General features: G+C 54.1%; 1 protein-coding gene across 1 annotated transcript in view; it reads left to right on the top strand.

Annotated features, from left to right (window-relative positions):
- Positions 1-10406, top strand: part of CHD5 (chromodomain helicase DNA binding protein 5) — a 32881-nt gene extending 22475 nt beyond the window's left edge. Inside the window, 21 exon segments of the mRNA XM_076356396.1 lie at positions 186-310; positions 1175-1406; positions 1497-1622; positions 1759-1931; positions 2669-2843; positions 3341-3433; positions 3899-3987; positions 4187-4320; positions 4716-4860; positions 5047-5206; positions 5371-5450; positions 5573-5702; positions 6293-6382; positions 6785-6922; positions 7177-7285; positions 7493-7625; positions 8167-8362; positions 8699-8862; positions 8949-9063; positions 9183-9233; positions 9569-10406. Coding sequence (XP_076212511.1) covers positions 186-310; positions 1175-1406; positions 1497-1622; positions 1759-1931; positions 2669-2843; positions 3341-3433; positions 3899-3987; positions 4187-4320; positions 4716-4860; positions 5047-5206; positions 5371-5450; positions 5573-5702; positions 6293-6382; positions 6785-6922; positions 7177-7285; positions 7493-7625; positions 8167-8362; positions 8699-8862; positions 8949-9063; positions 9183-9190 — 2615 coding nt within the window. The 3' untranslated portion in view covers positions 9191-9233; positions 9569-10406.
- Positions 10407-12800: the final 2394 nt, after the last annotated feature.

The following is a 12800-nucleotide window of genomic DNA, read 5'->3' as shown; positions in this document are numbered from 1 at the left end:
TTTCTCCAGTAACTGGTTCCCAGGGAACGATGTATTTTCACTCCTTGCCTTCCCTGCCTGTTGCTTGTTGGCTTAGACTGACGGTTCCCCCTGTTTTATACTTAAAGCGCAGTACTGCACCTTTCTGCGTAAGCCGTGCTCCTTTCTGTCTCACCGTTTGCCACCTGTGGGTTTGTCTTTCTCAGCTCCTGGTGCTCAGCAGTTCTGCTTTCTCCTCTCCACCCGCGCCGGCGGTCTGGGCATAAACCTTGCTACGGCCGACACAGTCATTATTTATGATTCTGACTGGAATCCCCACAATGACATCCAGGTTTCTGACTTTTCCTTTTCCTTCCCGTATAGTAAGTACCTTTCTGGCTCAGCCCTCTGTTTGCAAACCCCGCACAGGGAAGTCGGTCTCTTCTCTCGAGAGCTGCCGACCCTTTCTGCAGGATTTATGGGGCGCGTTTCTGCTCAGGAGCCCCTTCCTGCATCCACCAGCCTCACCCCGGCCTGTCTGTGGCGTGGGAGAGACCTGGCACGTAAAACCAGCTGTCTTCCGCGGGCTTCTTGCTTTCTCCTGCTGCTTGTTCACAACCAGGTGTCCCCTCCTCTTTTGGGGAGCTTCCACTTGCGTTTCCAAAAGCCCGGGGCGGACCCTAGCTAAGGACTGACCGCCAACGGGAAATGGCAGCTGGAGCGGGCAAGCAGCCAATGCCTCTGAAAGTAATGGAAAAGTGAAGAGAAATGTGTATCCCTCCCATGCTCCCTGGCTGGGAGACGGTCCTCTCCAAAGCTACATCCACTGTTGCCGTCTGTTTGTGCCAGTGTTTCCTTTCCCTGGGTCCTAGGCAAGAGGATGTGCTGGTGCAGGGGGGTGAAGGAGCCGTCACGGGCCTGGTGAATCTGCAGCCGGAGGGTTCCTAGGGGGAACGTGTCCTTGCTGCCTGCCTTCAGACCCCTCAGTTAGGGGCCTATGTGGGGAAGCTGGCTTGCCTGCAGTCAGTGGAGGGGGCCAGCGCATTCAGGTTGGCTCTGAGGAGCGCCTCTCGCTCCACCGCCCCGTAGCAGCCTGAATGCTGAATTCAGCCTTGCCCTCATGGTGCCTTTGTGCACCCTGGAGGAGTGAGAAACTCAGATCCCTCGGCCGGCGCAGTGTGGTGCCGCCCTCGACAGCTTCGTTCTCTGCCCACAGGCATTCAGCAGAGCTCACCGCATCGGGCAGAACAAGAAGGTGATGATCTACCGCTTTGTGACCAGAGCCTCCGTTGAAGAGCGCATCACCCAGGTGGCCAAAAGGAAGATGATGCTCACCCACCTGGTGGTCCGCCCGGGGCTCGGCTCCAAGTCGGGCTCCATGACCAAGCAAGAGCTGGATGACATCCTCAAGTTTGGGACAGAAGAGCTCTTCAAGGATGATGTGGAAGGTGTGGTCAGGAAGGCGCTGGGGATGTTCCATGTGAGGTGGAGCCCTGTCTGAGCTACTGGGGCTCATTCTCCTCTTCTCACGCCCGCAGGCATGGTGTCTCAGGGACAGCGGATCACCATGCCAGATGCTGTCACCCCTTTCTCTGACACGCTGTCAACCAAAGGGGGTGCAGTGACTCCCGGCATGAAAAAAAAGCACGGTGGCACCCCACCAGGTGTGTAGCCCCCCCCTGTTGGGGCGACCTGTCCCCCTCCCTGGCCCTGTGCCCAACCTGAGCTCACCTGGCTCTGGGAGCAGGCTGTCTCCGGCACGGTGATTTGTGCTTCCATTCCCCTTGCTTTGCCCTCCAGGTGACAATAAGGACGTGGATGACAGCAGTGTGATCCACTACGATGATGCTGCCATCTCGAAGCTTCTGGACCGAAACCAGGATGCAACTGATGACACGGAGCTGCAGAACATGAACGAGTATCTCAGCTCCTTTAAAGTGGCCCAGTATGTTGTGAGAGAAGAGGACGGTGTGGTAATGTGATTAGTATCATGTCTTACGATCGCACCTCTTTGTACATCCCTCTGTTTGTGTTTCTTCCCCTCCCTTTCCTGTTCTTGCGAGTGTTTCGGTGCGGGGCAGGACTCCTCCCTGCTCTCTATCTACGACTGCCGTAGATTGTTCCAGACCTGGGGGTCCCGGGGCTGATGGGACTGGCTGCAGGCAGAGGAAGCACAGTTGTCTTTGTCCTGTGCAGCTCACAGTGCAAGCCGGGCTCTGTCCCTGTTGTCACAGGACCTCATTTCGATCAAAGCATCCGTAGGCACCTTCTTCTGTTCTTCTGAAGGCCCTTCCCCTGCAGACTGGGAACGGGCATGGTGCTGCTTATGTACCGCGCTGCTGTTGTTTGTTTTCCCAGTAGCTGACGGACTTATTTCCTTCATCTGTTGATGAAGCGGATAGTAGGCTGCTGTTCTGGGAGGCCTCTGCAGATCTGTAGTTTTTCCCTCGATGTGAGCGCGGGCACTGCAGGGCGGGATGGATGGTAGCGTTTGGAGGAGCTCTTTCTGGGTGGGAGGTTGTCTTGGCCCTTTGGCAACCTTGCACCGAGGTCAGTATGTTTGGGCAAAGAGCCAGGAGCCAAATTCCAGCCAGTGGCTCGGTGTTCTCCCTCCCTCTTTCCCTGGAGTGCCGTTAGACGACAGGCAGTGGGGCGATGCGGGCAGGTCTGTGGCTGCCCGATCTCAAGCCTCTTGTCTCTTGCTTTGCAGGAGGAGGTGGAACGTGAGATCATCAAGCAAGAGGAGAATGTGGACCCCGACTACTGGGAGAAGCTGCTGCGGCACCACTATGAGCAGCAGCAGGAAGATCTGGCCCGGAACCTGGGGAAAGGGAAGAGAATCCGCAAGCAGGTCAACTACAACGATGCCTCGCAGGAGGACCAAGGTACAGCTGCGGCCGCTCGGCTCCTGGCTGGGCTTGGGGTGGAGAGCAGGCCCTGCGGGCTGGCCCTGAAAAGCTGCACAAACAGGTTCCCTGATAGACATACTGGCTGCGGTGTGGTTTGCTTGGCGTTCCTCTGCAGTTTGGTAGACTGCATGGCTCTGTGTTTCCCACATTCCTGAACTTTCCAGGGTAGAAATTCTTCAACGATTTTTTCTTTTTATTTTTTGGTCTGTAAACTCTGTTTTTGCCAGAAGAATTTAGGAAAAACATGTCTGTGGGCAAAATATTTCAAATTGGGTTTTTTCTGTATAGGAGAATACTAATTTTGGAAAATCTGAGAATGTGATTTCCTGCTTGTTGTGTCCTTCTCTCTCGCTGCCCGGTGGTGGATGCCCGTTGCAGCTGCAGGCAGACTCTCGCCTGTCCTGCATGTCCCTCCTGGGCAGGGTCCCACTGCTCGGGCACTTTTCTAACCTTGCCTCCCTTGCGGTCTGCAGAGTGGCAGGACGAGCTCTCTGACAACCAGTCGGAGTACTCCATTGGCTCCGAGGATGAGGATGAAGACTTTGAAGAGAGGCCAGAAGGTCAGAGTGAGTTAATGCGTTTGATACTCCACGGGATTTTGCTCTGCGGGAAGCCCCTGGCACTCAGGTGCAGCAGAAACATCTGGGTTGGAGGGACTGGCGTGCTTCTGGGCCTCCATTCAGGGGGAGGCATCCCCACTGGCCTGCCAGGTGAGGAGATTTCCCGGGGCAGGGATGGCAACCGGCTCTTTCCATCACTGGCCACCGCAGGACCTTGCTCTGGTCCTCACAGTGGAAGGATGGGGACCACAGGAGGAACAGGTATGGTAGCCCCTTGCCTGGTAAGGGCAGAAGAGCGTCCCGGCTCGGGAAGGCCAGCGGGATGGGTGGAAGGGACTTTGCAGCCTGGGCTGCTCTGCCCGGGTTCTGTTCCCGTTGGGAGGGAGTGCAGAGAGCTTGAGGCACGTGAGCACTTTGGCCGTCTTTCCTCGCTGCCTGGGCCCATCCATCACTGAGGCTGCTTGACTCTAGGTGGCAGAAGACAATCCCGGAGACAGCTGAAGAGCGACCGGGACAAGCCTCTCCCTCCTTTGCTGGCAAGAGTTGGGGGGAATATCGAGGTGAGTGTCAGCCTCAGCCAGAGCACGTCCGATGCAGTTGTGCCAGGGCTGCCCTGGGCTCGCGGGCTGGACTCCTCCGTGCTGAGTCACCAGCACATTAGTCCTGGTCCGGCATGCCTGTAATGGCCGCGAGGCTCCGAGATGCCAAACGCTTCCGAGGCCGCATTGTGATCCCAGGAAACACCTCCGCTCCCTGCAGGTTCTCGGCTTCAATGCCCGCCAGCGCAAGGCTTTCCTGAACGCTATCATGCGTTGGGGCATGCCGCCCCAGGATGCCTTCAACTCTCACTGGCTGGTCCGGGATCTGCGAGGAAAGAGTGAGAAGGAGTTCAGGTACAGGGGGTCCTGGGCAGGCAGGGCGAGTTCTGTCCTGGGTTCTGGTTGATCGTGGTGAGCACTTAGCTCGCATGTTCAGGACAAACTCTGATCACCCTGTTGTCTTGCCATCTCTGGCCGTGCTCCCCAGGGCAAGGCAGAGGCTGTGCTGTGACAAAGCCAGCTGGGCAGCAGTAGCCCGAGTGCTTGCACACTCCCACCGAGGTTTCTTTTTGGGGAGACCACGCCTGTTTCATTTGAGAGGGCTGCTATTGTTCTCTTTACGATAGGCTAAATCTTAGCCTGGGCATGAGACTGCCCTCACCCACGGGTGAAAGCAGACGGTGTGGGTGCTTGGCTCAGCAGGGAGTCCGTGGGCCAAGCTGGCCTGAGGTCTGGCTTTCCTTCCGCAGGGCGTACGTCTCTCTCTTCATGAGACATTTGTGTGAACCTGGGGCAGATGGTGCCGAAACCTTTGCGGACGGCGTTCCCCGGGAAGGGCTGTCACGGCAGCACGTGCTGACTCGCATAGGAGTCATGTCACTAGTAAGGAAGAAGGTGGGTGACTAAAACTTTAAATGTGCCCTTTCAGGTATGTTCTGGAGGCTTGTGGGTTTCATTGGCTGCTGAATGCCTCTTGCTAGGGATCCCCTACTGAATCTCCCAGGCTCAGTGCACATCCATTTTTGACCGGGCTGGAAATGTCTCTGCTGTGTTTGACTTGATGGTGTGCATCTGCCCTAGGTCCAGGAGTTTGAGCATGTCAATGGGAAGTACAGCACCCCAGATCTGATTCTCGAGGGCCCGGAGAGCAAAAAGTCCAGCGAGATTGTGTCTTCAGATCCCAACACCCCTGTCCCGGCCAGCCCAGCACACATGCACACGGGACCTGTGGCCCTTGCGGGTAGGTGTGCCTACAGGCTTCCAGGGGATTGTGGTTTTGGTCTGGCTCGGGAAGGGAGGTGGGCCAAGACACCAGAAGGTCTTGCAGGTGTCTGCCTACCCTGGCAGTGTGCGCAGCCCTCTGGGGCCCCCTTCAATAGCTTCCTTGCTTTGCTGTTGCTACAGACAAAACAGAAACGCAACTTGGGTTCCAGGAGGAAAAGGACCAAGTAGAGCAGAAGTTCAGGAAGGTGTCCGACAGCCAGGTAGGGTGGCTTCTTTCAGCATCTCCTCCGGGAAGCCTTCTCATGGCCTGCCCAGAAACTTGGAGCTCTCCCCAAGGAAAGGGCAAGGCCGGGCTGATCTGGTGTGGGCACTTTATGTTAAGGTGCCTGCGAGTGCTGAGAAGGTGGAAAGCGAAGAGCACCCAGAAATCTGCGACAGCAAAGAGAAACTGAAGGAAGAGAAGCAAGAGGAGAGTGAAAAGGCTGAGCCTTCTCCTGAGCCTCTGGTGAAAGGTGAGTCTCTATGGCTCAGGCGGACGCGATCCCCGTGCGTGGGCTCCCCTCTCAGCCATGGCTGGGACTTCTGAGGGGCTGTGGCACTCAGCAGTGACACCGGTTTGCGCTGGAGAAGTTCTGCAGCTGAAGTTGTGTGGAGACCAGGGCGTGCACCCTAACAGCTTGGGATGCGCTGGTGCTCCTGATGGGCGGGCTTTCCCTCTGGTGGGAGGCTCCCGCACTTGCACCTTGCTTAGGTCTTCCTCTTCTCCAGATCACAGTGGGAAACCTGAATGTTGCAAGGTCTTGTGGCAATTCCTGAAAAAACCCAACAATTCCAGATTGTACATTATGAGAAGTGCTCACTTTGGGGGCATTTTCTGTTCCTAACAATATGTTCTTCTGGATGTCTCAAGAAAGAGGGAAAACTAAATAAGTTTTCTTGATAAAATGCAGAAGAATATTCTGTTAGAAGTTTTTTGAACACCTTGAACGTACATACAATATAAACACTTTAAAAGGGAAAGTCTATCCAGACAATAAGTTGTTGTTCCCTGAAGAGCGTTTTGCATGTCAAGCTTTTCTCATAGTCCCGTTCCCTTCTGCAGATGAGGAGATTCAAGAGAAAGAGAAGCCTTTGGAGAAGCCGGAGTTGAACAGCAGCCCAGGGAAAGGGGAGGACAAAGAAGTCAAACCAGGTGAGGCATGAGGAGGCTTTGGGGTGAGAAGTGGTGTGAAGGGTCTCCAAAGCAAGGCAGGTGCCTGGCGCAGAGGGGAGGGAGTGTGTCCGTGGGGCGATGGCGAGGACAGCCGTCAGCACCCGCAGCAGCTGGTGCTTGTCTCCTGGTGATGCTCGGGAGTCACGGGCGGGAGCAAGACCCTGTTATGGTGGGCTCTGCCTGTGCTTGCTGTGCAAACAGTAGGACCTGCTGGAAGAGGCAGATGGTCGGCTGCTGTGGAGCAGAGAGCAGGCTGGTGGCTTTTCCAACAGTGGCTTTAGCGAGGACTTCCTCTGGCAGCTGATGGGGCAAGGATGACACCGGTCAGTCTTTTGGCAGAGTACGGTTAGACAGGTGCAATTTCTTGTGTTTGCCAAGCAGAGGACGCCAAGGCAGAGGAGAAGGAGCAAAGCGAGGCTCAGCAAAATGGTGACAAAGAGGAAGAGGAGGATGGAAAGAAGGATGACAGAAACGTGAACTTCCGATTCATGTTCAACATTGCTGACGGTGGCTTTACAGGTAAGAGCAAGAGACGAGGCATCGGCCGCTCCTGCAGAGCTTCTGCACAAAAGCTCTGAACCTGTGCAAGAAATGCGAACCATGTAAACAGACTGCAGACGGGACGGTGCTTCAGCCTCGCAGCAGGGTGTCTCAGTTTTGCGCTGTGCCCATGGCCACCCGGGAAATGTCATCGCTCGCCCTGCCTGATGCGCTGTGCCATGTCCCCGGCAGCCCTGCTGCCTGACTGGGCTGTCTCGCTTCTGCTTCCGCAGAGCTGCACACGCTGTGGCAGAATGAGGAAAGGGCTGCCATCTCCTCTGGCAAGATCTACGACATCTGGCACCGCCGACACGACTACTGGCTGTTGGCAGGAATTGTCACGTACCCTTTGACTTGGGAGCATGCCTCCTGCCGTCGGGTGGCGGGGAGCTGACGAGGCGAGGCAAGGGAGGCGTCCACGGGGCATGGGAGCTGGGGTGACGGTGCGGTGATGAGCAGGGAGGGGGGTTTGGCAGCGCAGTGTCGCTGCGGGGCAGTGGGCATGCTGTCAGCTGGCCGGTTCTTCCCTTGACACTCCCTCCGCACCAGTCACGGCTATGCCCGATGGCAGGACATCCAGAACGACCCACGCTACGTGATCCTGAACGAGCCATTCAAGTCGGAGATACACAAGGGGAACTACCTCGAGATGAAGAACAAGTTCCTTGCCCGGCGGTTCAAGGTGAGTTGCAAGTCCAGGACTTGTGAGTCCTTACTGGCGGGGAGGACCAGAGCGGCGCCCCAAAGCTGGGGGGGAGCCCACCAGCGCCTTCTGGGAGCGCAACAGGGAGTGGTTGCATGCTTTGCGAGGGGCTTGTGGTTGCCAGAGGAGAGCAGGCACCCAGCAGCCGGGGCTTGATCCCGGGGAGCTCGCAGGCTCTGCAGCATGCTGCACGGGACCAGGCTGGCTGCCCTGGGCTCCTCTCTGCGAGTGGGCTGGGCTGGGTGCTCTGCCCGTTCCCGATGTGTGCGATGCTGTGGAAATGCTGCCCGCATCCCTTTCTGGGACGCTCAGCATCTGAATGGGCCCACATGTGGGATAAGAAAACATAAGGGCTAAGCCTGTTCCCCCAGGAGCTTCTGGGGGTGAGGCCAGTGGGGTGCACGGCAGGGCAGAGGCTCTGCTGGCACAAACCGCGTGGGCAGCTGGAGCCTGCGGAGCGGTACTGGTTTACGCTTGTGTGGGATCTAGTCCTGAATCCTTCCCCTCCTGTACCTCCCAGTTGCTGGAGCAGGCCCTGGTGATCGAGGAGCAGCTGCGGAGGGCTGCGTACCTCAACATGACCCAAGACCCCAGTCACCCGGCCATGGCATTGAACGCCCGTCTGGCTGAAGTGGAGTGCCTTGCCGAGAGCCACCAGCATCTCTCCAAAGAGTCCCTGGCTGGGAACAAGCCCGCGAACGCCGTCCTGCACAAGGGTGCGTGCTGGCAGATTAGGGGCAGGAGCCTGCCCCAGGGAACGGTTTGCCGTCCTGACCGTGGGGAAATCCAGCCGGGAGGTTGTCCCTGTCTCGCGTTCCCTTGGCCAGGAGCTGCCTGCTCCTCCCCAGCTTGCTTTGCCGGCGAGGGCACTGGAAAGCGGCACGCCGCTGCTGCAGCTGGTGGTGGCGGGGGTCCGCAGTGCTCTTTGCCATCAGCTCCTGGCTGTTGGAGCTCATCAATCCCCGGGGCTGGGATGCCAGGGGTGCTCCCACCTCTGCTGGTGGTCTGGTGGGCATCCCCCCGACCTGAGCCCTACCTTGCTCTGCTCGCAGTGCTGAACCAGCTCGAGGAGCTGCTGAGTGACATGAAGGCTGATGTGACGCGCCTGCCCTCCATGCTGTCCCGCATCCCACCCGTGGCCGCCCGGCTGCAGATGTCCGAGCGGAGCATCCTCAGCCGCCTGGCCACGCGCGGGGGGGACCCTGCCGTCCAGCAGGTCAGTGGGGACGGGGATGGAGCACCTCGCTGGGGGTGGCGGTGGGGCTGCAGGTCAGCGGCTCTTCTCCCTCCTTACCTCCCCAGGGCTCCTTCGGCTCCTCCCAGATCTACAACAACAACTTCGGGCCAAATTTCCGAGGTCCTGGGCCAGGCGGCATTGTCAACTACAGTCAGATGCCTCTGGGACCATATGTGACCGGTAGGTCAGGGTTTCGAGCAGACGCTCCCAGGCAGAGAAATTCAGGGGGTGGATTTGAGTGGGCCAGGAGCATCGCCAAAGGACGGCAGGCAAGCAAGGTGTTTCTTCTCTCATCGCAGATATTTAGCTGTTCCCACGATTTTCCTCCGCAGCTCCCGTTTCCAGCTGAGGTAAGGCTGTGCTTACTGCTCTCGGCGTTTTGTTCGCCGGGGTCTCGTGGGAACACACGTGCAGACACGTGATGGGGCGGCCAGCTGTACGAGGGCTCCACTCCGTGCTGCCTCCCTGAGTGCCGGTGTCTGGATGCAGGCTCTGGCTTGAGCAACCGCATCGGGTACTGGCAGCGGAGGCAGGAACAGGGGCAGGATCCTTCCCAAAGCCCTCAGGCCGGACGCCCGAGCTGGCTGCCCCTGCCCGGGGGGGTCGGCACGCTCCCCTTGCCCCTCCTTTGGTGTGGGGAGGGTCCGGAGCCTGGCTGACGGGCAGCTCTCCCCTCTCCTTGCAGCAGCCCCCGGGGGCCACTCCCCGGCCCCCCAGCCAAAAGCCGCCCTGTCGCTGGAGGAAGGGCAGGGGAAGCGCGGCAGCGTTGCCTGCGTGGAAGACAAGCTGCTGCTGGCGCTGCCGGGCTCTCCTGCTCCTGCTTCAAGTGTGCTTCAACCGACGTGACCCCCTGCCGTCGCTGGAGCGGCTGGGACGGGGGTTTAATTTCCGTGTACATTTTTTGCACTTTCTTATTGAAGACTTGAAGAGTTTGTCTGGGCAAGGAGGACTGAGCTGAGAAGGGAGGTAGAGTCACGGTGTTTATGTCTGGTTTTATTGGCATGTGTGGGGTGTGAGGGGAGGCCGGTGGGTGCCCTGCTTCCTGGCCGGCTGCTCCAAGGCGCCCGTCCGGGGCTGAGCCGGCTCCTGCTCCTGAGCTTCCTTGTAAGGTCCATTTTTACGTCCTCGTGGTGTTTGAGCAAGTGCATGCGTGCTGCCAGCCCCGCTGCCAGAGCCTGCCCGCTGCCAGAGCCTGCCTGCCCAGCCCCGGCGGGAGCGTCGGCGTGCGCCAGCACTGCTGCGGGGAGTCCCGGCACCGTCCTGGCAGTGGGGCCACGGTGAGGCCGGGGCTCCCTGGCGTGCCAGGCTTGGGGCACGCAGGTGGAGGTGACGTGGGCAGGAGGGAGGGGACGGCCGGAGCCGGGACAGGGACACCTGCGAGCGTGGTGAACACCGACTGCGCCGCAGTGGCGGCCTCTCGCCGGAGGCTGACGGCAGCTGTGAGCAACGCCCCTGCGTTCACTTCGTACTCTCTGTGTCCCGGTTTCTGTTCTCTGTGTCTTAATAAATCCTTTTGGAAGGATGCAGCGGGAGCCTGGCGGGGGTGAGCGGCTGGGGGGGCGAGGGGGGGGGTCCCACCGCGGGGGGCGAGAACGGCTGTGCTCAGTGGGATGGGGTGGTCCCAGGGGGGGTCCTGGCTGTGGTCACGGCCCCCGCACCATCCTGCGCACACCCGCGCCTGCACACGCGCGCACACCCGCACGCAGACGCAGGATCCTGCCCCCTCCCCAGCCCAGCAGCCCCCAGCCCCGGCTCTCCCACACGCTCTTTCTGCACACACACGCACACACCCCCCCCGGCAGAAGTGTATGTGTATATATATCTATAAATATATATGTGTGTATATATAGAATTGTAATTTTTATATGTCTGTATACACACACATATACAGATATCTCTACATAATCTACATATATGTGTATGTATATATCTCTACAGATACATAGATGTGTATATATCTATATGCATAGACACACGTGTAGATATACATATAATTGTAATTTTTAGATATATGTGTGTGCAAATATATATGTAAGCATACGTAGATATAAATAGGTATTGATATATAGGTATAGCTAAAGGTACAGGTATTTAGGTACAGCTATATCTATGCAGGTGTGTATATATACTCACATCTATGTATTTTTATATACGTGCATATAATGTATTCGTAATTTTAATACGTGTGTGTTCATGTGGATATATATGCTTACATACATATAAAAGTAAATACATAGGGGTGTGTATATATATAGGCAAGGTATGGGTAGATAGGCATAGACATATATGTAGGTATGGATGCATAGGTATGTATTTACATAGGTGTATATACACATACATGTATCTGTGTGTATATATGTATATATACACATAAATATATATTTGTAATTTATATATGTGTATATACACACACACACATATGTAGATATAGATCTATACATATCTATATCTCTATATGGTATATATAGGTATATAGATCTGTGTGTATATATAGACACACATACGTATGTATTTGTAATTTTTATATATTTATACATAAGTGTAGATATAAGTAGATACAGAAAAAGGTGTATAGATATAGCTACAGATATATATTTGTAGTTTTATACATATATATATATGTAGTTTTATACATATATATGTCCCTGCCCACGGCAGGGGGGTTGGACTAGATGACCTTTAAAGGTCCCTTCCAACCCAAACTATTCTATGATTCTCTATGAGTATATATATGTTTATATATGCAAGCAAACATCTATGTAGTTATATAAATAGATATACATATGTAGATAAAGGTATGTAGGTATAGATACAGATAAATCCGACATATCTAAAGGGGGTGTGTGTATATACGTGTGTGTTTGTGTACACAGACCCCCACACAAACACATACATAGGGAGATCTGTGATGTGTGTGTGCGTGTATACACATACACCTCCCCGCCCCATATTTATATACATACACACACACGTTTATGGTAGGGATATAAGTATAGCTATATCTACATATATAGTGGATAAACACACACACACACGCATGTCTATGCGTAGAGCTAAAGTTTTGTACATAAATTTACATAAATTTGTAATTTTTATATTTTTGTGTGTGTGTATATAGGGACGTGTGTGTATATATATAGATAGGTATTGGCAAAGATATGTGTGTTTCTACACAGAGTACATACATATATATATATTTCTATAGCGATATCTAAATTGCAAGCATGTATATGTCCATGTATATATATAGGCATATGTTCATATATGGTATAGATGTGAGTATATAGTTATATAGCTAGGTGTTGATATAGATATATCTGCACATATATATGTATATACACACATGTATATATCTATTTGTAATTTTCATATATGTGTGCATATATATGCATACAAATATATATGTAACTATATCAATATATTTACATGGATAAGTACATATCCATATATCTACATATATGGATATATACCTGTAGCTATATAGATATATATGTATGTATGTACACAAATACATATCTACATTTGTGTTTGTATACATATTGCATATGTAATTTTTATAGATGCGTGCATATATATCTACGTACATAGATCAAGATATATAAATAGGTATTGATATCTATAAGGATATCAATATAGGGATACAGGTAGAGATAGATCTACATCTATATATACAGCTGTAGATGTATGTGTGTATGTATATACACACTTGTGATTTATGTATGTGTGTGCATATATAGATACATCTGTGTAAGTACAGCTAAAGGTAGGTGTAGATATTGTATCTACACAGCTGCTTATAGATATGCATATAGATGTATGCACACAGGTATATAAAATGTACAAATACATGCATATCCATACGTGTACACGCGTGTGTTCCTGCGTGCACGCACACTCACACACACACACACACACTC

This window comes from Aptenodytes patagonicus, chromosome 19, assembly GCF_965638725.1.
Source record: "Aptenodytes patagonicus chromosome 19, bAptPat1.pri.cur, whole genome shotgun sequence".
Classification (NCBI taxonomy): domain Eukaryota; kingdom Metazoa; phylum Chordata; class Aves; order Sphenisciformes; family Spheniscidae; genus Aptenodytes; species Aptenodytes patagonicus.
This window is presented reverse-complemented; position numbering and strand designations above follow the sequence as displayed.